General features: G+C 38.4%; 3 protein-coding genes across 12 annotated transcripts in view; 2 read left to right on the forward strand and 1 right to left on the reverse strand.

Annotated features, from left to right (window-relative positions):
• The first annotated feature begins 1,828 nt into the window (after window positions 1-1,828).
• Window positions 1,829-9,983, forward strand: LOC133981415 (long-chain fatty acid transport protein 2-like). Of its 3 annotated transcripts, none has more exons than XR_009925298.1 (10): window positions 1,829-2,342; window positions 4,232-4,441; window positions 4,531-4,686; window positions 5,714-5,838; window positions 5,943-6,137; window positions 6,237-6,327; window positions 7,511-7,709; window positions 7,794-7,891; window positions 9,547-9,672; window positions 9,798-9,983. XR_009925298.1 is itself a non-coding variant. In XM_062420082.1 (10 exons), exons 1-10 carry the CDS (start codon window positions 1,886-1,888, stop codon window positions 9,972-9,974), a joined length of 1,839 nt encoding a protein of 612 aa, XP_062276066.1. In that variant the 5' UTR covers window positions 1,830-1,885; the 3' UTR covers window positions 9,975-9,983. The 3 variants fall into 3 exon arrangements, 2 of the variants coding, with proteins under 2 accessions (XP_062276068.1, XP_062276066.1); XM_062420082.1 differs by having other exon boundaries at window positions 1,830-2,342; window positions 9,542-9,672; XM_062420084.1 differs by lacking the exons at window positions 9,547-9,672; window positions 9,798-9,983 and adding an exon at window positions 8,512-9,532.
• Window positions 9,984-11,671: 1,688 nt separating this feature from the next.
• Window positions 11,672-20,190, forward strand: zgc:101540 (hsFATP2a_ACSVL_like domain-containing protein). The gene is made up of 10 exons (XM_062421346.1): window positions 11,672-12,188; window positions 14,037-14,246; window positions 15,999-16,157; window positions 16,270-16,394; window positions 16,486-16,680; window positions 18,269-18,359; window positions 18,563-18,761; window positions 19,019-19,116; window positions 19,257-19,387; window positions 19,550-20,190. The coding sequence occupies exons 1-10, from the start codon at window positions 11,714-11,716 to the stop codon at window positions 19,724-19,726; spliced, it is 1,860 nt and encodes a 619-aa protein (XP_062277330.1). The 5' UTR covers window positions 11,672-11,713; the 3' UTR covers window positions 19,727-20,190.
• tjp1b (tight junction protein 1b) overlaps window positions 19,712-25,363 on the reverse strand; it is a 39,179-nt gene continuing 33,527 nt past the window's right edge. For 6 of the 8 annotated variants that reach the window (XM_062421344.1, XM_062421340.1, XM_062421342.1 and 3 more), the window contains 3 exons: window positions 25,073-25,290; window positions 24,364-24,468; window positions 19,712-22,689 (listed from right to left, as the gene is read on the reverse strand). In XM_062421344.1, coding sequence (XP_062277328.1) covers window positions 22,595-22,689; window positions 24,364-24,468; window positions 25,073-25,290 — 418 coding nt within the window. In that variant the 3' untranslated portion in view covers window positions 19,712-22,594. The remainder of the gene's footprint in view (window positions 22,690-24,363; window positions 24,469-25,072; window positions 25,291-25,363) is intronic. The other 2 variants (XM_062421341.1, XM_062421345.1) reach the window with 2 other exon arrangements.

Consider the following 25,363-nt stretch of genomic DNA (forward strand, 5'->3'; position numbering starts at 1 on the left):
TTTGTAAGAGCTGATACAGCCGGAGGTAAAATGATTAAGTGATTGATAGACAGGAAATTTATCAGGGATAAATTAATCTGAAATCAGGGATAGCAATGCCACTCACTCCACCATTTTGGTTCAGACTAAATTATCTCAACTATGAGACAGATTGATTTTGGTGCTTCTGTTGTGGCAACAGCAGGTCAAACTTTTCAGTTATCCTGTAAAATATTTTTACATCTTCTTGATGGATTTGCACAATTTTGTAACGTGTAACGTGTCCCCCCTCTTTGGAGACCTGACAGTTCCTCTTGTGGCACCATGAGGTTCACGTTTGTGACGTTGAATGAAACATCTCGACAGCTGTTGGACGGATCATTGTGGGAATCTGGTGCTGACACTTAAGACGAACTGTAGTCACTTAAGTGATGTCACAGATTTCAGTTTATCCTCTGACTTTGGTTTATGGCCAAATATCTGCCAAACTAATCACATTCCAATCATCCTCAGCTGTATTTAGTGATAATTGGAAAACCAATTAATTAATTAACATTGTGTTTAACTCAGATCACCTGCTGTGCCTAAATACAGCCTCACAGAGCTGTGTGCATGGCTGTAGACTTTAAGTGAAAATGCCCAAACTTCACTGGCTCCAGCCACTCAAATGTGTTTTGTTTGTTTAATACTGTACTAAATATTCTTGGATTTTGGGCTGTTGGCCAAGAAAACATGCAACTTAAACATGTCACCCTGACTTTTAGTAAACTATGGGGGTCATTTAGTTTGTGACGTGTTAGAATAAACAATCAGTGTCTCACAAGTTAATTGATAATGAAAATAGTTGTTAGTTACAGATCAAAGATACAAGATAAACAAAAAAACTGAATAAAGAAACACCAAGACTAGGGTGCATGGTGACCTCCCTAACCATGTAGAGCACACGCAGCAGGAGAATCATCCATCTGGTGCAGGAGGAGATCATTTCTGCTGATAACCCCTCCCTAAAAACCCTTTCAGTAAGTTCCCCCTTCTGATAAGATTTTAGCTTTTATAAGTTTTATTACAGAAAGTGAATGAATCCCCTGAAACCCCATCAAGCACACCTGGGGGGTCGTTAGGCCCCAATTTGAGAACCACTGCTGCAGAGAGCAAGTAAGTTTATTTGCGGACTCCGAGTATATACACAACACACCCACTCCATTAGGGTTAGGCATGAGGAGGGTTAGGGTTAAGGGTCAGGGGGGCGTGTGCCTGTGTAGGTCTGTAAGATTGAAGATGATGTGATCATCAATCTTATCATTTTATAAGATAAGATATTCCTTTATTAATCCCACGATGGGGAAATTTACATTATTGCAGCAGCAAGTGGACAGCAAAAATAGAAGACCATCAGTAGAAAGAACAATGAATAATAAGTACACCAACGATAAAACAAACATGATAGTAAAAAAGAAACCAAACAACATATACAAACAAAGTAATATTGGGGTTGACTGATAATATACCTGAGTTTGATACTGATATTGCACGGTCTTTAAATGAAAAATTAATTGCACAGTTGAACTGAAGTAGTAGTAAATGCAAAATACTGATATTGCAGTCATCATTTCAGTATTTATGTAAGGTGTCACATCCATGTCTAAAACTGCACTGTGTACATATTTTATTCTTTCTCTCTTTCTTAATGTGTTAATTTGTTTCTAAATCTAGTGCACATAATGTTTTGATTTAACTAATAATTGTCTTTCTCTACTGTTGCATGTTGACCCTTGATTTGTGAGTTTGTGCTCCTCCTCCTCCTCCTCCTCCTCCTCCTCTTCCTAACAGCTATTTTTTTGGGCCCCTGACACTTTTCCTGCAGTTGTATAAGAATCACACGCTGAGTATTTTTTGACGTTTAAACATGTTCCTCTGGTTGATATTTGCAGCTGCTTTGCTCGGCCTTTTCTTCCGCTATCCTTACTTCTTCCAGGATGTCCAATACGTGCTAAATAAACTGAAAGTAAGGCACCGCGTTCTCACCTACATAAAGACTAATTACACCATCCTGGACCGTTTTGTAGACGTGGTGCAGACGCAGCCACACAAGCCGTTCATCCGTTTCAAAGATGAGACTTTTTCCTACCGAGACGCGGATGAGCTCAGTAACAGAGCCGCCAGAGTCCTCCTGCACACCGGACGCGTTAAAGAAGGAGACACGGTGGCGCTGTTGGTCTGGAACCAGCCCATGTTCCTGTGGCTCTGGTTGGGTTTGGTGAAGCTCGGATGTTCCGCAGCGTTTCTCAACTGCAACATCAGGTCCAGGTCTCTGCTGCACTGCTTCAGCTGCAGCGGAGCGAAGACTCTGGTGGCTGCTGAAGGTGAAGGAGTCATGTTTTCAGAGGTGGAGGAAGTGAGCAGTAACACAAAAAACACTGCTGCTGCAAGTGAAAGTCATGCATTCAATAGTTAAAATGTAATTGTGATACTTCAACCTGTCTCTATGCTTATGGCTGCGTTGTTGCTGCAATAAGTGTAATGCTGCAGCTGGTTGAGATGGAGTTTATGCTACTACTGTTAGTTTAATCTAATCTTTTATAAGATGATATGTCTTTTATGCATAGTTTTAAAAAAGTTAGATGTGTAATATTTCCCTTTAATACAGTGAAGCATAAGTATGAAGTGTAATGGAAGTAATGACATGCCTCAAACCTTGCGCTGAAATAGTACATAATGTTCTGACTGATGAAATCTAATGGTCTGACTGTTATCCTCCAGGGGTTCAAGGATTGACTTGTCTTATGCGACCTGAATGTAACAACTCAAAATACTATTCACTATTCTGAACTACTTGGCTGGTTAATCAATCAATCACTCAGTCACTCAATCAATCATTCAATCAAACTTTATTTATATAGCACCTTTCATACTGTACATGTTAATGTAGTTCAAAGTGCTTCGGAGTTGATTGACAAGCTGATAATAAGACAGAACAAGTGTTGACCATAAAGAAACGAGCAAAGAGAGCAAATTAAAAAGGAAAACAAAAAATTGAGATCAATGTACACAAGAGAAAATAAGAATGAAAAAAAAAGGTTTGAAAATGTAAATAAAGTAAAATAAAATTAGAGAATAAGACAAAAAGGTGGAGGAAGTGAGCAGTAACACAAAAAACACTGCTGCTGCAAGTGAAAGTCATGCATTCAATAGTTAAAATGTAATTGTGATACTTCAACCTGTCTCTATGCTTATGGCTGCGTTGTTGCTGCAATAAGTGTAATGCTGCAGCTGGTTGAGATGGAGTTTATGCTACTACTGTTAGTTTAATCTAATATTGTATAAGATGATATGTCTTTTATGCATAGTTTTAAAAAAGTTAGATGTGTAATATTTCCCTTTAATACAGTGAAGCATAAGTATGAAGTGTAATGGAAGTAATGACATGCCTCAAACCTTGCGCTGAAATAGTACATAATGTTCTGACTGATGAAATCTAATGGTCTGACTGTTATCCTCCAGGGGTTCAAGGATTGACTTGTCTTATGCGAACCTGAATGTAACAACTCAAAATACTATTCACTATTCTGAACTACTTGGCTGGTTAATCAATCAATCACTCAGTCACTCAATCAATCATTCAATCAAACTTTATTTATATAGCACCTTTCATACTGTACATGTTAATGTAGTTCAAAGTGCTTCGGAGTTGATTGACAAGCTGATAATAAGACAGAACAAGTGTTGACCATAAAGAAACGAGCAAAGAGAGCAAATTAAAAAGGAAAACAAAAAATTGAGATCAATGTACACAAGAGAAAATAAGAATGAAAAAAAAAGGTTTGAAAATGTAAATAAAGTAAAATAAAATTAGAGAATAAGACAAAAAGGTTAGCCAGTATTGCAAATCCTGGGGAAACATGGTCATCAACATCTTAAAATAGTCCCATATAAAACAGATGACCTCTTGTGTTAAGAGAAGAGAGACGTCTCTGGCTAGCTGGTCTTATAGCTGCCAAGTGACTAATACTGTAGCTTGAAATGGAAGTTCCTCATAGACATAACAAGCATGAGGAGGAGGAGCAATGGGCTGCCAACATGCACGAGGCAAAACCAGAATTATTTCTTGCCAGAAAGAAGTGATTACTGTATTAAAAGCCTTAATATGAGGTTTTTCTTTGTCTAGAAGGTGCAGGGTAGGTGGAGTGGGATGGAGGCAAAGGGAGGGTCATTCTTGTAAATCCTTCATTTGTTCTTTGGGTTTTATTTCCAGAGTTACAGGATGCTGTGGAGGAGGTCCTGCCCAGTCTGTTGGAGCAGCAGGTGACGGTTTTCATCCTGGCTGACAGATGCAAAGCTGCAGGTGTGGAGAGCTTCAAAGACAAAATGAGCCAGGTCTCCTCTGAGCCTCTGCCAAAGGATTTAAGATCGCATTTAACCCTGCAGAGTCCGGCTGTCTATGTGTACACATCAGGGACGACAGGTAAACCGCATCTGCTGTCAATGTTCAGGATTTCACGGTAAAATGAAGCCGTCTCTACATTTCATGCACCTTTAACTTCTCTTCAACAGGTCTCCCCAAAGCGGCGGTGATCACTCATAGCAAACTGTGGGCCATGTCTTTTCTTCAATCTATAGCAGGAGTGACTGCCAAAGATGTGGTTTATATAAGCCTCCCTCTTTATCACACCGCCGGCTTCGTTGGATTCACCGCAGCCCTCCAGATGGGTACGTACACATTTAGCTTTATATTCGATAAGATGTTAAACAAAAGTTTTAACAGCATCACTGTTTACGGTTTTGTTAAAGAAGACATGGTTTGTTTTCCAGTCATTTATATTCTGTTATAATGTCGGATGTCTACGTTAAACATGTTCAAAGTTACAAAACTTGAGGTGAATGTATGTAAAAATGCTCCCTGCTTCATTTGCCTTTTTGTTGCTTCTACTTCCTCATCGAACTGACGTCAGATTGTGCCCAAAAACAGTTGTCTTCTCCACAGTCTTTGTTTGTGAGGTTCTTCCATGAGCTGTTCATGTTTTCCACTCGCATGTTTTGGATCCGATTCTGGCTCAAACATGTACGGATGTATTTGAGAAGTTTCTCAGCCACCATGTTTTCAACAAAACGTTCAGAAACATGGATCAGGTGTTTACATGCAACAATATCCTGGTTTCAATCAGAGTAATCCAGGTAGCACCCAGGTTTCTCAAAATCAGGAGAAGACCTTATCCAGGATCCAGAAACCAGGATAAGGTGTTAACATGTACAACGCATAACTGCAATAACCCGATTAACTATGCCAGTAACTAAAAATGCAGCCTTGAAACAGAATTTTTCACAACAGAATGTTGTGCTGCCTGCTTTTTGAGAGAGGAAACTGTGAATGAGTGGAGAGGTCACAGCCAGTTCAGACATTTCTATAATAACAGCAGGACAGAGAGGAGAGAATGTTGTACAAGTCTTAACGCAACACAGATTACAACTAGAAGAGTGTTGGGGAGTTTTATGGTTATGGACAAAATCACAATACCACTCTTGTTTCTTTCAATAGTGCTGTAGTGGATGCTGAGGAGTCTCAGAATATGGAAGTAAACTCCAGGAACATTGCTTCATTTTTTCAGTGTCCGTCTTCTCAATCTGTACAAAAGTCTCAGACTGATGATACTTACTAGAAGGATAGAAGAAAAATCTAAAATATCCCCAGTTTTGTTCCATAAGGTTTTTTTATTTGTCATCTCATTGCTGTGTGCAGGTGTCACTGTTGCTTTGAGGAGTAAATTTTCAGCCTCTCAGTTCTGGGACGACTGCAGAAAATACAACGTCACCGTCATACTGTACATCGGAGAAATTATGCGGTATCTCTGCAACACACCAAAGGTGCACACTGCATGTTACAGCACTGATAGTAAAGGTACTGTCTCCCTTAAGGTCACCAGAACTTAAAACATTCTCATGTTTCTTACAATTTTCTTCACTGACAGAAACTCAATGATCGAAACCACAAAGTGAGACTCGCAATGGGCAACGGGATCAGACCGGATGTTTGGAGAGATTTCTTAAGCAGGTTTGGAAACATTCAAATCAGAGAGTTTTACGGAGCAACAGAGGGAAATTTAGCTCTGATGAATTACAGCGGCAAGATTGGAGCCATCGGTCGAGACACCTTTTTCCACAAGGTAAAAGTCTGTGTTTTAATTTAAGCTAATGTGTAAAAGCTGATAATGAATAAACAGTGTTTGGGCTACTTCTTCTTTTTTCTTTTCTTTGTCTTGCAGAGGTTTTATCCCTATGCTGTGATCAAATATGACGTAGACAAAGGAGAAGCTCTGAGGGATTCATCTGGTTTCTGCATAGAAGTTGCCAAAGGTGCATTAGTACCAGAGCTGTAGATACCACTGTGGACACAGTTATTTTATGGGTATATGGGCACCTGAAGTGCACTTTACATGTATCATTTAAAGTTACACATCTTGTGCTTTTAAAATGTGAATGCCAGTATTAAGAGTCAATATCCTCATATTTGATTGTTTTCTTAGGCCCAGAAAAATGAAGAAATGCATAAAAAATGGAACAGATTAAAATGTAATAGAATGAATCCACAGTGGAGAAGACAAAAATGTTAAACCACTTTTAGATCATAATTTAGAGAAACTCCAAGAGTTTTGCAAACAAAAAAAGAACTAAACTTGAAAAAATGAAGTAATTTTACAGAATTTCCAGGTATATAAATGTGGTGTTTAGGGGCTGCTTGGACCTTTTTTAAAAAATCAATATTTCTAAAATCCTTCCCCTGGCCCTGATTAGTGTAGTCAGTATTAAGTGATTCTAAAATACATAAAGACATGTTTAAAACATTGTTGTCATTGTTTTTCCCCACAAACAATTCAATAAACAACTCACAAATTATTAATAGCACATCATCTCCTCCTGCCCCATTGAAAAACCCAGAATCTATGAATATATTTAAAATATTGTCTATTTCAAAGGTTTAACCACTGGACACACATGTCCTATTTCACTGCTCAATTCTTTTCGTTTGTATACTGAAGGCATCAAGATGATACATCACTCTCACTTAAGTTGAATACTGGACCAAGACAGGCCTCAAAAAGTAGTTGTGATGTTGTAAAATTGTGTTAAACTGGGTTAAACTTGAAAAACTCAGTGAAGTAGTGACTTCAACAGTGAAGCTTAAACAAACAACAAATGTTTGAGGGCTGGAGGGCTTTAAATTAAATATAATACCCTCTTATATCTACACAGGTCACTGTGCTCTACAACACCATCTTATTATAATCATCATGCACAGGGAAGGTTTTCAAAATGCAGTAAAGTTTCTGCCGCGTTACACAGATGTGTTGTAAAGATCTTGTATATTAAAACAGAAGAATTGGTTTATTTTTTGATTCATGATTAAAAATACTTCCTCTCTCTCATACACACACATACACACACACTCACTCAAACTCACTGCGTCCACAGTGAGTACAGGGTCGTCTTACATTTAACTTCCCTCAAAGTTGAGCTTCCTTGTACTAACTCTCCTCAGGTGGGCCTGGACTTCTGGTGTCTGAAATATCAGCAAGAGCTCCGTTCAGCGGTTACGCCAGAGACCTGCAGCAGACTGAGAAGAAGCGGCTGCATGATGTCTTGAAGAAAGGAGACCTGTACTTCAACACCGGCGACCTGGTGGTCATCGATGAAGATGATTTCATTTACTTTCAGGATCGTGTTGGAGACACTTTCAGGTGAGTCCATCTTTTGTTTTAGTCACGTCCAGCATAAAAACCCAGAGTGCACACAGCCCCGATGTTTGTTTTTATTGTCAACAGATGGAAAGGAGAGAACGTGTCTACGAATGAGGTGGCTGACGTCATCACGCTGGCCGACTGCGTTAAAGAAGCCAATGTGTATGGAGTTGAAGTGCCAGGTAACTTTCACAGTTTATCTTCTTTTTTAAGTGACAGGTGCAAAGTGTTTTAGCAGGAATAGTGACGGTAACTTTACCTCAGAAACATGCACAACCTAAGCTGTCACTAAAAGGTTGTTAGAAGTGATGAAGTTGTTGATATTGGATTTTTCCTGTCACAGTTGTCTACAAACATCCAAATTCATCTTCAGCTGAAACTTGATTTGAACTTCTTTTCCTTCTGAAACTCTGTGCAAATACACAGGTCCACACTGAACACCATACTACCTGTGTAGTTACTGATATTGAGTTTCTTTTTAATGTACTATGATTATTTTATAATTAAAATTGATATATTAAAAAAATCGTTTAGCGTAGAGAGACTAAAACACCTCTCATTCATTGTTTATTCGAGGCTCTAAACCCTGAATCTTTCTTGACTGAATCTGTCACAGTAGACTTATGACACCGCTCCAGTTTGTAAGCAAAGGAAATGCAGCCTTTTTTATCTTGAATATGACAGACACAAACAGTCTATCCTCTGCAGCTCCCAGTGGTGTTTACACTTCTCTGGTCAGTTAAGGTCAATGTCTTCATCATAAACTTTGGCCGAAATATTTAACTAATCTATTATTCAGCAGGTTCAATCTGGCTCTCCTAGTGGACTGAGTCTCTCAGTGAATCCCACCCCCTGAACTGGGTGACAGTTTATGTAAAGCTGCCAAGGACGGGTGAGCAACAGAGAGGGTGAAGTTCAAATAAGTGAACTGTGACCTGGATGGGATACAACAAACGTACAGCGTGAATATCGAACGCACCTGGCATGTAATGACCCACAACTCTATTCAGAGGCAACCTAAACTGAATTTACAACAATGACAGCAGACGCTAAACTGCATTCACAGTGTCAGAACAAGTAACCTGAGCTCAAGCAGCCAATTGTGGCAGGTGTAAGCAATACCTGGTGTGTTCGGTCTGGCTGAAACCCGAAACTGACGTCCATGTGACCACCCGTTTCCCCAGGACCACCAGCACCATGTCTCTGTCTATATATAAAGGGGACTCCAGCATTTTAATATTAAATATCCCCTCCACACAGGTCAAGAGGCCACAGGCTCATACAAGGGACTTTCTCTCAACTTAAGGAGAAAACAAAGCTAATTTAATTTAGGAAAATACAACAAAAATGTAAGAGAAAACTTTCCCCCCCTCAGTAGACGAATGTGAAAACAGCCTTCTAGTGTCAAACTCTGCTCATACGTCATGCTGCACAGTGAAGCTCAAACATTCAATTGAGGGAACAAGAAGGAAAAACACATTTTGGAGTGAAAGGTGACAACTAAAAAAGGAACACTTGCGAAAGACTGATTCATAGAAGAGAGGTCAGAAACTGTGCAAGAGGGAGAGAGATTTGTGCTGAGTACTGATCAAGCTCTGAAAACTCTGGCATCTGACATCATGAGCCTTATTTTATCTGATTTGACGAAGTAAACAAATGTAAACTAATCTTCATTTGTACTTAATTTGTATTTGTTGGTGTACTGTTCCTTTAAGAGCTAATTAATGCTAACTAAACTGGACAACAGAGGAAGTCGTCAACATATCTGAATAAATATTTAATCAGTCATGTTTTGCCACAGTTAATTAGTGTCCCCTGATATATTTTAACAGATCAGGAGGGGAGGGCCGGAATGGCTGCAGTCATTTTAAGAGACGGACAGATGTTTGACTCTGCAGATGTTTTTAAACATCTAGAAAACTTCCTGCCGGCCTACGCAAGGCCACGATTCATGAGGATTCAGGTATGTTTACTGCAGTCGTCTTAGTTTCACTCAACAGTTTCAGCCGTGGTGTTGAGAGCCTTATTTGGTTTTTAAATGTAAAAAAAGATTCAACTAATAATTAATAATACTGTGATTGGTTACAGAGTTCCTTGGATGTTACGAGCACATTCAAGCATTTGAAGACAAAGCTGGTTGAGGAGGGCTTCGACCCCGATAAAATAAAGGACCCTGTCTATTTTCTAGATGAAAAGGAAAAGAACTACGTCCCACTCACGGCGGATATATTCAACGCTGTTACATCAGGGAAAATTAAAGTTTAAAGAAGCTTTTGTTGCCTCTCTGTTCACTCTGTTAAGCGAAAAATCCTCCTGCGAACACATCACTGTGAACCTGATTTATTTGACTTCAGCTCTGATTTCACACATACCCCTAAATAACTTTACAGAGATCATGCAACCCTTCTCACTCATCCATCCACCTCTCGCACATCTGATGCAGCTGATCTTCATGCTTCTTTTTTTTGTAAATACACACTTTGCTTGTTTCAAATCAGCTGTACTTAAACTTGAACTCCTCGTCACACACTCTGAGCCAGTTAAGGTTTAGAAACGTGTAAAAGTATTTCACTTAATTGTCTGGTTTGTTTTTACATCATGAATAATAATAGTGCATAGTGATGCATTAACACTGTATTTTTCATGTACCTCAATAAATATGAATCAGTGTCTTTTTAAAGCAGTAAAATTCAGATCAGTTTGTCCCACCAGCTCCAAGAGTAGAAATCCTTTCTTGAGTCTCTGTTTGGGTGCATGGTGACCCAGGTTGTGGTGGCCCTGGAGCCGACAGGGCATCAGACTATAACAGATAAAGACACACACGGGGACTGTAGTCGGCCATGGAAACAATTGTGGCTGACACCGATATTAGGCTGATAATCTTATATGAACAAAACACATCAATACACATTCTTTGCAGTGAAATGTATTTATCAAAAACTCGTGAGAAAGATATGTAACAGAGGCATGATATTTTACAGTTTGACAATAAACTTTATTGTATAAAATGACATCAATGCACTGAAACTGTACAGATACTGTGAATTTAATAATCATAAATAACCGTAAATAAAAAACAGAAAAAAAAACCACATGATGTGCCTATATATTTTTAATCTACATTTAAAAGAGACATCAAATATACAAAAAAAAACACTGCCTATAAAACTACCAGTATGGGCCAATAATATCAGCTGACCAATATATCTATCGGATATATTAGTTGCATCTCACATAGGACATTTTAGGAAAAGCTAAGTGGTCTCATTAGATCCTCATTTACTAGAACACTAAACTATTACACAACTGTACTGTTGAATAAATCACCTCTGACAGTCTCATTCAAACTGAACATCACTGGCCTTCATTCACTCTTCAGCAGGGCAGCAGTGTTATGTCTGTTGTTTGGGTGATTTAGTAGTGTGTGTAATTTAGCCCCTCCCTTGAGTGACCCCCTCCTTACAGCTGCAGACAAATACGGTTCAGTTTTAGGAGTAGACGCCCACCTCCTGCTCAGATTGCGGATTTTTGATGAAGGTTGCCATTTGCAGAGTGTCTTAAGCGGTTAAATGAATTACATTATAACTGTGCATCAGTGAATGTGCGTCATTTGGTTGTTTTTGACACTTTATGTCAATTTGAAAATGAATTGGGAGGAAATTACCTTCAGTGAAGTGTGAAAACGTGAAAGTGTCACAGTTGTGAATCAGTGCTTCTCTTCCATATTTACTCACTTTTCTCACTCTTAAAGACATTACATCAAAGAAGCATGTTGTAGAGAACAATGGAGAAATAATTTCACATGAGAGCAACATAAATATGAATAGAAATAAGTGTAAAAAGTCAGTCCAGAGCTGGTGTGGAAACAAGATCTGGCAACCAGAAAACACCCGGAATGTGGGAGGGGTAGACTAAGAGTGAACTTTGTCACAAATTTCTCTGAGCTAAATTACTGTGAGCTCCTCTGACTCCCACTGACGGATGAACGGGTGCACCCTGCAAATATGATCTGGTTTACAGTTTTAGCCGGACTGGCTATTCTGTTCTTTGTATTCCTGAAATCATTTTCCCCATATTTTAAGGACGACTGCGCCTATATTCTGAGGAGCATTAAACTTGGCATCAGGCTCGTCAAATATAAGAAGATCAAACCTTTTTACAGCATCTTGGACAGCTTCTTGGATGCAGTGAAGAGGCATCCCGACAAGATCCTCCTGCACTTTGAGGGTCAGCAGTTCACTTATGGCGAGGCGGATAAAAAGAGCAACAAGGTGGGCAGAGCTCTGCAGGCTGAAGCCCGGCTGAAGGAGGGGGACACGGTCGCCCTGTTTTTGGCCAACGAGCCCAGCTTCGTCTGGACTTGGCTCGGCCTGTCCAAGCTGGGCTGTCCGGTTGCTCTCCTCAACTTTAACATCAGATCTAAGTCTCTCCTGCACTGTTTCTCCTGCTGCGGAGCCAAAGTGCTCATCGCCTCTCCAGGTAAGAGTCAGGGGCGCAGAAAAGAGGGGCCCAGCTCTCTGTCTCCACCATTACTGCACATGCATGCTTGTTAGGTCCAAAGTACAGTTAGGCCTTTGAGCCACTGATGTAACTGAACCACTTTTACTCTTGCAAAAAAAAAAAACATGTTCATGATGGATTTTTGTTGCTTTAACACATTCATTTGACAGCTGTTTTACCTTTGAGATAGACATGCAAATATTTGATAAGCTGATAACATAATGTGTCACTATCAGGGCCCCAGCTGCTGACAAAATTGACCCCAGTTTTATTTACCCACTCAACTTCAAATCATATGAAATCAAATATTCATTGTTATAATCACAATGAAAGGTCAGCCGCACTGTACAATAAAGATCTTACTTGGCCCTCTCTTCCAGCCTCCGTAAATCATTAAACAGAGTTAGGATTAAATATAAAACTATGAAAATGTATCTGTATGCCAATACAAACTTTACGTTATGCATTTACACAATTGGATATAAGCAGGTTGCCATCGGGTGCAGAGAAAACCAGCTTCATATGAAATCGTCCAGTTCTGCTGTTCTGTTGCTCTACTCTGCCCTGTAGTGTGATTATAACAGTGTATTTATTAATATTCACCATGTTAACACAGTATAAAGTGAAATAATAAAGAAGCCATTATGTAAAACTGCAGAAACCTGCCTTTAGGCCATAATAATTTCAGTTTCTATTCTGCTTTAATGTGCAAATGACTTTGAGCTCATTTTTTGTACATTAAACCAGAGGCCATTAGTGACTCTGCAGTAGTTTAAAAGAATACCTATGAGCTACTGAGTAGTTAATTAGCACCACCTACAACAGCTATGACATTAAAATGCATTAAAATGTTTTTAATAATGGCTGCAACTTTAACTTTATGGACAGATTGGAGTTGATCTTCCACCACGAGATGTCACCACAAACAAATCTATACATTTTCAGATACATTGTCACACCACACATAGAGAGTCAGGGGAGGTTTGGGTAGAAAATAAACCTAATAATGCAAATCAAACTTCATTAAAGGCTTTCATCACTGCTCTCTTAATGATTAACATGTGTTTGTCTGCATGACAAATGCAAAATAAACTGTGAAAAAACTGAAATTATTTTTTTAGGAAAACCAAAATACCAAATCTCAAATATGTAATACCTCATGCTGTGACACATGTTGGTGACATTTAACTTCATTTTTTTATGCATGAGAACAATCAACTATAATATCCTGATATGTGAATTGTGTTACTAGTGTATGATTATATAAAGAAACATCATTATGTGCAAATCTGCTCATGAATAAACCACACCAGATTTATTACAGTTAGTCTTATTTATTTTATTTTTTTGTCATTTTGTCATATTTGTCATTTGTTTTCTGTTCTGTTGATTCCAACTTAAATCTGTTTTACAACCACAGCAGTGTGATTTTTTAAGTAATGAACATTTATGAGCATACAGACCAGACAAACGTTTTTGTAAAGACAGTTGACGGCTCACAGCTGTTTCCCCAGAAAATTAAATCAGGAACAAAAGTTTTAATCACTTTTTTCCCTCATGGATGCAGTTTGTGTGCTCCACATTCAGTCCTGGTCCAGTTCATGCGAGGTAACACTGCACCCTCAAAATGTCTCCAAACTCCTATTATGGCTCTAGTCTCACTCCTGAGAAATGCATACATTTGAGTTGATGTGCCTGCACCATGTGCTCGTATCCCGGCGGGATGTGAGGTAACATGATACAGGCCGACATGTGCAGCATTGCACAACAGTACACTCCCCACATTGTATAGAGCTGAAAGCCTCTGTGTGTTGTTTGTTTTTGCAGAGCTGCAGGACGCTGTGGAGGAAGTTTTGCCTACACTGAGAGAACAGGGCATCAGTGTCTACCTCCTGTCAGATACCTGCAAAATCAAGGGCATCAACACTTTATCCGAAAAGATTTCGCGGGCCTCAGATGAACCTCTGTCCCCACAACTCAGAGCCAACATCCACATCAGGAGCACTGCCCTTTACATCTATACGTCAGGCACTACAGGTACAGAAGGAGGCGCCTCGATAACAACCACTGATAAATGAAAAGAAAAAGTGTCATCGGTACAATAAATCCTCCTTTCACAAAGGTTCAGGTTCAGGTTCAGGTTTAGTTTAAAGTGTTTTGTAAAGGTGTTGATTCAACTTTATTATTCTGGAGGCTGTAATTTGTAGTGCCTGTGGAAGTGTGTTGCATTATACTGAGAGGTGTTTGTAATATTTTAGGGGTACAGTAGTAAATCATTAATGAAGGGTTTTAAGATTCAGTTTTCAATAAGCCATCAGCAAAATGTTGTCAGTCACTTGCAATTATAAATGTTAATAAATCATTTAAATGGGTTCTTACAGTAATCCATCAAGTCTGCGGTAATTATGCAGTTGTAAATGGATTTTGGTCCAAATGTCCTGCAGCCTTTAATAGGAAATAAGTGGTTAAATGTCTCTGGTGAACTAAAGTTAAAAAGACAGAGTAAGTTTGATGCAGGTGGAGGATTTCCCACAACCTGACAATCCATTGTTAATGGTTTATAAATGCTGAGTATTTACCTTAGAGATGGACATTCCTGCTCTCTACTCACGTCAAACCTACGGGTCCCTACAGGTCTACTGATGTGATCTGAGTCTGTAGGGACAAACACGTCAATCTGATTCTGCTGATGTTTGAATAATCCACTGCACAATATTTTTGAATTTGAAACACTCTCCTCGTGCTAATTTGAAATGTTTCTGTAGAAACTTTAACTTTACAACAATCGATCACTGTGGTTCAGCTCAGAGTTTAATGAACTCAAGCTGTAAACAAAACACCTTTATAATGCTGATAGTGGAGACTGTTTACTCACCCTGCAGACATGGAGCAACATTATCATTCATTAGGAGTCGTGTTTCTGGGAGTCTGTTTGCTCCTTTTATCTCAGTTTTAGTCTCCTCCAACTCCTGAGAGAAACAACAGTCCCTCAAGTAGCTGATGCTTCATTTTGATGTCTGTGCTGTTTTCTGCTGGGCAGGTAGTTTGCAGTTGTTTTTATGAGCACTTTTTCACCAAAAACTGCTGCCTGCTGCTAGAAATGACGGTGATGAGAATGAAACTGAAACAAGCTGAAAAATGCTGAGAGAAGTCAGGTGATAATTCTCACTATGAACAATGCCTTTCAAAGTCATTTCATCATTGTTAATATAAAAGAAATTGGAAAAATGTAGAAAATTGTGAAAATGAACAAAATAGTTTCATAGGTGACGTCTTCCGATGTCTTATTTTTTCCGACAGTCCACAACCTGTTTTCTGCTCTTATTCAGTTTTTTACTATGTATGACAAAGAAAAGCATTAAATCTCACGTTTGAGAAGCTGAAAGCAGCTGCAACGAGTATGTTATAAAAATCGTTTCTTGTCAACTCGTCATTGCAGTTCTATTGATTAATGCAGCTTTAGAGAAAATATGCCTGTTGGAACATGTAGAGCATGTGAATGGAAAGCGGAGAAGTGGATTATGTGGCAGGATTATGTGGCAGGACTGGGCTGATCTGAGGGCGTTTTAGTACCTTTTTTTCGTCTGTGAAAACTCATCACTTAACTTTTCCCAGCCTCCGTTCAGGCCAAAAGGAAGTGTGTGTTTCAAAAGATAGATTTTGGTGGAATATCATTTTAAGCCAAACCTCTCCAGTGATATTGTTGAAGCACAGAGACTCTACCGGATACTAACTGTACCTGCTTTATTCAAGAAGCTGAGATGCATAATTTTTCTTTGACCTTGGAAGGTTTGCCTAAAGCAGCCATTGTCACACATGAGAGGGTGTGGGCCGCCTCCTTCGTCCAGGCGGCTTGTGGATCCACATCAGCGGACATCTTCTACATCAATCTGCCTCTGTATCACAGCGCAGGCTTCCTCATCGGGCTGGCCGGAGGCATCGAGAGAGGTAATGATCCCCGAAAACCTCTCATGAGTCTAAGAGCGGAAGCATTTACACACCCGGTTTGGGCACTTAAGAAGGTGATGTAGAAATGTGTGTAATGTGATTTTAATTGCAGGTATGACCCTCGTTTTAAAGAGAAAGTTCTCCGCCTCTCAGTTCTGGGACGACTGCAGGAAATATAATGTGACAGTGATGCAGTACATCGGTGAAACAATGCGCTACCTCTGCAACACGCCCGAGGTAATCCAGACCGACGTGTGTTTAAATGAATTATATTGTCCTGATGCACGTCTCAGATGTTTTAAATCAGAGTTCATATTCTTCTCTACAGAAAGACAATGAGAAGGACCACAAAGTGAGGATCGCCATTGGCAACGGAGTTCGGTCAGATGTTTGGTCGGATTTTCTGAATCGGTTCGGTGACATTAAAGTCAAAGAGCTGTACGCCGCCACAGAGGGAAACATCGGCTTCATCAATTACACGTCTAAGATTGGTGCAGTTGGACGAGTCAATCCCGTCCACAGGGTAGGTGGAGGAACATCTGTGGTGTTTTTAGACACAGCTGTAGGTGCGTCGGTCAGTTGGTCGACCACTTTAGTCCTGATTTGAGTTTGTAAACTTTCAGATGGATGAAATTTTGTACATTTATGGTCCCCAGAAGATGAATCTTACTGACTCTGGTGATCCGCGGACTTTACCTTTAGTGCCACTATGAGGTTAACGTGTGATTTGAAGTCAGATGTCTTTACTATTAGATAACCCTGAAATTTTGTCCAATTCGAAATTATTAATTAACTTTTAGTGTCTTTCTATTTTGAACAGTTTGTAGATTCTGGTTTGCACAGATGAGCACATGAATGTTGATTGTAGATATTTTGCTGCTGAAATATGTTGTGATGATAAAATTTGATTCTCTCTAAGCCAGGTCTCTTATGATTGTATAATTCTGTCCTTGTGGTTTAAACTGTTATCATTTTTAATCAGATTTTTAAAAAATATTTTATATTCTTATTTAATATTGTGCATATAAACACACTTTTCCTTCAGCACCATCATCTGATGAAAATTTACCTGTAAAACAAATGTTCCCATCAGCCCCAGCTGGACTTTGTGTTTTCTGTTAATTAGCTGGCATCAGCATGTAGTTTATAGCATCAGCATGTACTTTATAGCATCAGCATGTAGTTTATAGCATCAGCATGTAGTTTATAACATCAGCATGTAGTTTATAACATCAGCATGTAGTTTATAGAATCAGCATGTAGTTTATAACATCAGCATGTAGTTTATAACATCAGCATGTAGTTTATAGCATTAGCATGTAGTTTATAACATCAGCATGTAGTTTATAGCATTAGCATGTAGTTTATAACATCAGCATGTAGTTTATAGAATCAGCATGTAGTTTATAACATCAGCATGTAGTTTATAACATCAGCATGTAGTTTATAACATCAGCATGTAGTTTATAGAATCAGCATGTAGTTTATAACATCAGCATGTAGTTTATAACATCAGCATGTAGTTTATAACATCAGCATGTAGTTTATAGAATCAGCATGTAGTTTATAACATCAGCATGTAGTTTATAGCATTAGCATGTAGTTTATAACATCAGCATGTAGTTTATAGCATTAGCATGTAGTTTATAACATCAGCATGTAGTTTATAGCATTAGCATGTAGTTTATAACATCAGCATGTAGTTTATAGCATCAGCATGTAGTTTATAACATCAGCATGTAGTTTATAACATCAGCATGTAGTTTATAGAATCAGCATGTAGTTTATAACATCAGCATGTAGTTTATAGCATTAGCATGTAGTTTATAACATCAGCATGTAGTTTATAGCATTAGCATGTAGTTTATAACATCAGCATGTAGTTTATAGCATTAGCATGTAGTTTATAACATCAGCATGTAGTTTATAGCATCAGCATGTAGTTTATAGCACCGCTGCGCCTAAAAACAGCTTCACAGAGTCGCTAACACGGCTGTATACCGTCAGTCCTGTTTTCCAAGCAAAGCTGAATTTAATTGAATATTTTCTGTTAAAAATGTCCACAAACTGTACGACTTTTAACTGATAAACTTTTTATTTCTTCCTCCTAGTTTTTCTTCCCCTACACTTTGATCAAGTTTAACATTGAGAAGGAGGAACCCGTCAGAAACTCTGAGGGTCTTTGCATCGAGGCAGACAGAGGTGAGTCAGTATTACAGGTGGATGCGCACCTGTGTAATTCCTGTGTTTTCTCATCTAAGGTAGTAAATAATTTCAAATCACTGTTATTTAAATATTTTTAGGTTAGATTCTCAGACAAAACCGGCTGTTAAAAAAAATGTTATTTTGGGCTCTGGGAAACTCCGATGGACTTTTCTTCACTCATTTCTTCATCTCTTTGTCAGGTGAGACGGGACTTTTGGTGGGAAGGGTTACTCAGAGGTCTCCCTTTATTGGATACGCCGGCAACAAGACGCAGACTGAGAAGAAGAGGCTTCACAACGTCTTGAAAAAAGGCGACTTGTACTTCAACACTGGCGACTTGCTTCGGTTTGACCACGAGAACTTTGTGTACTTCCAGGATCGAGTCGGTGACACTTTCAGGCAAGTTGTGGCTCGTTTATTTTGATTTTGTCAGTTTTGCTGTTTTTTTTTCAAATTCTCTAACAGGGTTTTTCTATTAATATAGTTTTAGGAGGCTTCACACGTCATAAGCTCAGTTCTGTCCAAACACTTGAAGATATATTTCCACTTTTGACTTTGGTACCGATTAGAAAATCAAAAAAACATTTCCTTTTCAGTTGTATTTGTTTTGATGTTGCTTCATTAAAAAAAAACAACAACTCTGTCTTTTATTACAGATGGAAAGGAGAGAACGTCGCCACATCGGAGGTAGCAGATATTCTCTCGATGGCTCAGAGCATTTTGGAGGCAAACGTCTACGGTGTTAAAGTTGAAGGTAAAACCACTTAAGTCACGAACAGACCTCCAGACATGTTTCACATAAGTTCTATAGTTTAAGAAATGAAAATGAATACTTAAAGTGCTGTAGTGTTCATTTTAACATCATCTGTATGTGAATAAAAATGCTCTGTTAAGGTCATGAGGGGCGGATCGGCATGGCGGCTGTTACTCTGAAAGAAGGGGAAGAGTTTGACTGTTTGGACGCCTACAACAAGGTCACTAACTACCTCCCTGCGTACGCACGACCCCGATTCATCAGGATTCAGGTAACGCTGTTTAATTGTATGATCATATATTTTACGCACTGCATCAAACTTATCCGAACCATTTTTATGTAAGAAAAGTGAGACTACAATGCAATTCCTCACATTGATCTTATGGATAGTGTGTTGTCTCTCTTTCTTAAATCCCTGCGATGTGTTTTGCAGCCCTGCCTGGAGATGACAGGAACGTTCAAGATGAAGAAAGTGAAGCTGGTGGAGGAGGGATTCAACCCAGCGCTCATCAATGACCTTTTATACTTCCTGGAACCTGAGAAAAAGTCGTATGTTCCCCTGACCGAGGAGATTTACAAAGCGATAGGTGCCCGGCAAATCAAACTCTAACACAGAAAAAAAAAAATAAAACCTCAAGTTGCCCGTTTTGTTTATGACGATGTAAGAAAGAGCTCACTCATGGACCTCGTTAACACAATCAACTAATCTCAGGGACAGATGGACTTTTCACCACGTTTGAAGAGACCACTTCTTCTTCTTTTCTTTTTTTTATTAACAGCTACTGTGCATCTCTGCAGTGTTTGTAAATGTATTTCCATAATGCTGACAGTATGTAACACACAGGTCTGTCTCACATCCACTGTTGTACTTTTATAATAATTAGTAGTTTTTTTAAATAATATCTGATTGTCCAGTTAAATTGTAGCATGTACATTTTTTTAAAAATTTTAAGCTGAAATCTTTTCATCATCTAAAGCATATTTGCATTAGATTTGAGATTTTCTTGTAAAATAATTCTGATCATATGTAAATTAACTTGGTACAACTTTGGGTATTAAACCTTTTAAAACCTACTCATGACACATATTGTACATTTTATCTGCTCTGATGTTATATACAGGGAGCTTTATCAGTGTGTATGTGTGTGTGTGTGTGTGTGTGTGTGTGTGTGTGTGTGTGTGTGTGTGTGTACTAATAGCATACATACTGATTAACCTACAGCTTTATCAAATTGCTTTAGAAAGGTTAATTTAGAGGCCTCTGATGTGTTTTTGTAACTTCTTTGGGCAGAGGAACTTTTGACCCTGAGTGACACACACACACAACGCTGTGCTCTACATTTTTCACAAGCTTAGTCACTTGAAAAATGTGGAAGTCAGAGGTTAACTGCACGTTTCAGAAAGCTAAATCAAAGTCAAGACAATTTTAACTGAACTTATTCCTGATTTTCTGCCAGTGATTCAGAAAAGGCCTGATTTCTACTGTTCAGTAAACCGATTAGATGCATGTTACTAACTCTTGAGTCTGCAAGAATAATCCTGACTGCTCAGTTCATTGAATTTCAGATACAATCCTGCAGTTTACATGTGGAACATGAAGCAGCTGTGAATCATAGAAAGTGTAAATTAAGCGTTTCATGCTGTTAATACATTCGCCAACTTCACAATCCAGAAAACAAATAAACAATAACAATAAAAACAGTCCAAAGTGCGTCGATACATGAGACATCTGGAAGTCTGGAGCAACACATAACACTTGAATCGTCTGAGCAGTTACTTTAAAAATGAATTTATTTATTAATACAGTGGTATACTTAGAAATGTGTTGCAAAGAAAAAAAAAAGAAAAAAAACCAGTTTGAACCGAAGAGAAATCAAAATAAATAAAATGTCAGCCACACAGGAAAATAAACTAGTGTTGGGTTGAAGCAGTGTTATCATATCAAAAAAAAATAGTACTGATGTGCCATAATAAATTGTCTATTAGTACAAAAATACATTTCAGGGCACACAATACAGCATCCAGTATCACAAATAAAGGAAGGGACCACTCTTCACAGCAGACCCCCTCAAGTACATCTTTTAAAATCATTTAAACCAAGCACTTCTCTATTTTGTAAATAAGAATAAAAAGTTTTCTGACTGTTAAAAATGCCTAAGTAGTGTGTGTGTGTATATGTTGGTAGAAAAGTCGGACTTATTACTGCTTATGTCAGTTCCAAGGCTCAGGGGTATAACCAGAATACAAACATAACCAATGTAACCGCTTTCTCTTTTTTAACAAACATTTTCTCTTTTATACAAAATAACAAAGATGTACAAAAGTTCATTTACAGAGAACCAAGGCCATATGCTAGCAATATGTACAGCCACAATTTTAAACATCTTCTAGCTTTATGTATTTCCTCAGACTTCATATGCATAGCAGTAAAAGAAAGCATACCTTTTCATCAGCCTCGATTATTCTCGTGTGCTAAATCCGAGTTCACTGTTTATGAGAAAATGCAGAGACAACTTTTTCTTCCGTAGTGATCGCGATAACTGAAGGATCCGATGTTTTTAAAGTTTCACTGAAAAGTTAATATGCAGATAAGGCATCACTGCTTGCAGTGTACGATGGGATTTTCATGTGTTGAACTTAGTAGTAGCAGGCTTGTGGACCTGAGTCATAGCACATGCATAGATCTCTAGACAGCAGGAGTTTGTAAAATCAAGTCAGTATATTTATCTACGGTAAAACAGTGCTACAAAATATCAGTTTTAAACAGAGATCGCCCGGTCAGAACAAACAGGCGTCTGATACTAATACTTAACCTTCATTCTTATCATTTTTTTTTATTTTTTATTTTTTTAAATCTTTACGATGCTTACGTCATCCTTCATCAGTCAGGCTCAGCATTTCTCAAGTCCTCAGAGATCCTTCATGAGTGAAACGCATGACCACAGAACTCACAAACAAAAGTTTTGCATATACCAACTTTGCTGTTTGTGAGTGTTTGTTGTTGTTGTTGTTTTTTTAAACAGTACGCAAAAATCCCATTGCAATATTAAACAAGTTTTCCAAAATGTTCTTTTTTTTTCTCTTTGCACTGCTTTGACCTTTTACAAAATTAGCTAAAAATGTCAAAATGAGATTATTCAGTCTGTGGCACCGGTCATGCATTCCAACTTCAGTTCCTTTGTTTAAATAACTTGTTTTAATCTTTATTTTTTGCAAGCCTTGAAAGCACCGAAAAAAATGAAAGAAAAGAACAAGAGTACAGCCGTGGGGATGCTGGACTCCTCCGACTCTCCTTGTGTGTGTTTTTTCTTTTTTTTTTCTCCTTTTTTTTCTTTTGGGCACAGTAAACAACGTGAGAGTGTCAAGTTTGTACTTCATCAAGCATTTTGCACCCCCGCCATGACGGAGGGAGCACAGCAGGGGCAAACTGAGGTTCCCCTGTTTATCACATTCAGTAACAGGCCAGCTGTTGCCCTCTTCAGAAGTGGTCAATGAGCACAGACACACAGTTTGCACCCACCAGGTAGTTTGGATCTCCGGGGAGAGATTTGTTCTGCCAGGTTTTGGGATCACCTGCGGGAAATAGACACATGATGTCAGTTGCTGGAGAACCGTCCTTCCTCTTTAAAATACAGACAACAAAAACAAGGCAGATGCTCAAAGCAAAAAAAAAAAATGTTATCAATAAAAAACATTGTTCATCTGATACCACTTATGATCATTTAATGCATCAATGAAGGCAGGATGTATAATGAATTTCTATTATGTGATTAGTTGATGCTATATTTAATGAATGTTAACTCAGTTACTTCTTACATTCATTTATATGTCACCAAATTAACAGGAATCAAGTTGCATAGAAAAAAAAGGGAGCTTTAGCCTCTCTGAGAACACAACAGCAGCTTCTCAAATATCAAGCTGTTTTTATTAAACTTGGCTGTCAGATGTGAGTGGTTTTGTTTTGATTTAATTATATTTACTTGTTTACTTGGTGCATGAAAACCCAAAAAGCATGGAGCAGGTTGGGTGAAAACAGTCAGACCTGTTAAAGCTAACAGAACTGCACCTGATACAGTGACTGCTGAGTGTTGATTTGTGTCCTCTAAAGTAAATGTCATGACGCTAAATTGCAAATGACAACTTAATGTACACTAAAACTCACAAAAATGATATGTATTTACTAATTAATAGTAAATAAATACTGTTATGTTTTCGGAAAGGCAGATTACATGCATGAGTCTTACCTGTGTGACTTGATTCCAGATAATTTGGTGACATAAACATTAAAGTATGAAGTCACTGTGAGTTAATGAGCGTTAACTGATCACATTAACTCACAGCAACTTGATCATTTATTAATGCGGATGAACAGGAGTTCATAATACATTCTGCATTCATTTATGCATTAAATTATATAATCTGTTAGCTGCATTATGTAAGCACACCTTCTGCACCTTCATCATAAAGAATTATATTACATCTTACATAAAAGTCATGATTACAGCACAAGCAACATAACTGCAGGTAAAAAAAAAAAAGGTCAAGCTTTGTTAATCCATTCCTAAAACTGAACTCAAAACTGACAGAAAATAAACTGCATGCTTTCTGTAACACCGTCGTCTCTGTTCAAAGCAAATAAAAAAACCTATTTTTAAAAAAGGGTGGCATTTATAACGATTATTTTCACTATCAGTTCATCTACAGATTATTTTAATTCACTTTAATTTAATTAGCTGATTAAGTGTTTGGTCTGTGAAATGTCAGAAAAGAGTGAAAAAACTTTAAATTGCTTATTTTGTTCAATCTACAGTCCAAAACTGTAAGATATTTAGTTTAATGTCAGATAAGACAAAGAAAAGCAGTAAATCATCACTATTGAGGAGTTTTCTTGGCATTTTAGTTGCTGATTAATTTTCTGTCGATGGACTCAATTAACAGTTAATCGACTAACAGCTGCGGCTCTGGTGACGTTGTGTTGTGTCTTTTTTATTACATTTATATGATTGTTAGGAAGCTCAAGATTTGAATACAATCTTGAAGTGTATTAAAATAATAAAAATAACTCAAATCTCCAAACAGCACATGCATGATGAAGAAGTGAGGAGAAAAAAAGAGATGATTAAAATTATTCAGACACAAATTAATTCTCTGCTATAATCACCAAAGGCAGCCCACAGACCCCAAAAGGACAGAGAGAGGACAGCGTACCCGACGAGGAGTCGGAGGATTTTAGAGCAAAAGACCAACCATCAGGGGTCATAGACGCACAGTGAGGTAATCGCAGCTCCACCGGCTTCAGGAACTTGAGTCCGTGAGGGCCGCACATCACCAGCGGACTTAGCAGCGTTTCTCCTGCAAAGACACACGGCAAGGTATTTAATCCAGAAATCAAATCCGGCAGGAATTCATCAGCACACAAACACAAAGGGAGGATTATTTATAACAAGAGGAAATATGGATTGTGTTGTCTTCATAGTGGAAGAATATTAACTGTTGACCGACTTGCTGGGTTAATTAAACTACAACACTCCTCTGGTATTAAATGTTAATTAAAAAACACTCTACATATAGCTGCTGACATTATGGAGTTATTTTATATGAGAACAAATTTATAAGTGTACATATAACTAAATGTCTTTTATACATATTCCATCTATTTAAGGCTTAATTCATACAACTCATAATAAAGATATGTAGTGTTCTATGTTTACATTGTTTGCTGTAACTGTTCCTGAACTCATATCTTTAATTATCTGATGAAGGTACGGCTGAACCTTTATCTTAATGTAAACATTTATTAATATGCATATCTGCAGCTACATCCTGCAACAGTGCTAAAAAAAAAACCCAACAAAACTTCCTGTTTACTGTAAATACTTTTCTCAGATGTAGTTTCTTGTTTCTAACTTCTTGTTTTTTGACATTTTCAGGACAGAAACGGCACCGTGGGACTCACCTTTCTCCTTGTCGAGGGGGGGCAGGATGCTGTTGTCCCGGCACACCTTGAAGTAAATCTCCTGCTCCACGCTCTCGGGGATGGCACCCTGGGGGATGATGATGCTGACTCCTGTTTCGATGGAGCTCAGGACCCCTCCGTTACAGTTGAAGATCCCTCGAGCGGTGGCCACCACAGTGTGCCCTTCATCCTCGTCGTCATCGTCCAGCGCGCTGGGGCTGTGGGACGGAGGCACAGAAGTTAGTATCATCAGTCAAAGCAGCGCAGGCAGAGAGTAATGCACAGCAGAGC

The sequence above is a fragment of the Scomber scombrus genome, chromosome 6 (assembly GCF_963691925.1).
Source record: "Scomber scombrus chromosome 6, fScoSco1.1, whole genome shotgun sequence".
Lineage (NCBI taxonomy): Eukaryota > Metazoa > Chordata > Actinopteri > Scombriformes > Scombridae > Scomber > Scomber scombrus.

Bases quoted from the DNA above. Each gene is read 5' to 3' on its own strand.
- LOC133981415 (XM_062420082.1), top strand. From the start codon at position 1,886: ATGTTCCTCTGGTTGATATTTGCAGCTGCTTTGCTCGGCCTTTTCTTC. The intron at 5,839-5,942 runs GTGCACACTGCA...CTTCACTGACAG, and splicing joins ATCTCTGCAACACACCAAAG to AAACTCAATGATCGAAACCA. The intron at 9,673-9,797 runs GTATGTTTACTG...GATTGGTTACAG, and splicing joins CACGATTCATGAGGATTCAG to AGTTCCTTGGATGTTACGAG.
- zgc:101540 (XM_062421346.1), top strand. From the start codon at position 11,714: ATGATCTGGTTTACAGTTTTAGCCGGACTGGCTATTCTGTTCTTTGTA. The intron at 14,247-15,998 runs GTACAGAAGGAG...TGACCTTGGAAG, and splicing joins CTATACGTCAGGCACTACAG to GTTTGCCTAAAGCAGCCATT. The intron at 16,681-18,268 runs GTAGGTGGAGGA...TCTTCCTCCTAG, and splicing joins GAGTCAATCCCGTCCACAGG to TTTTTCTTCCCCTACACTTT.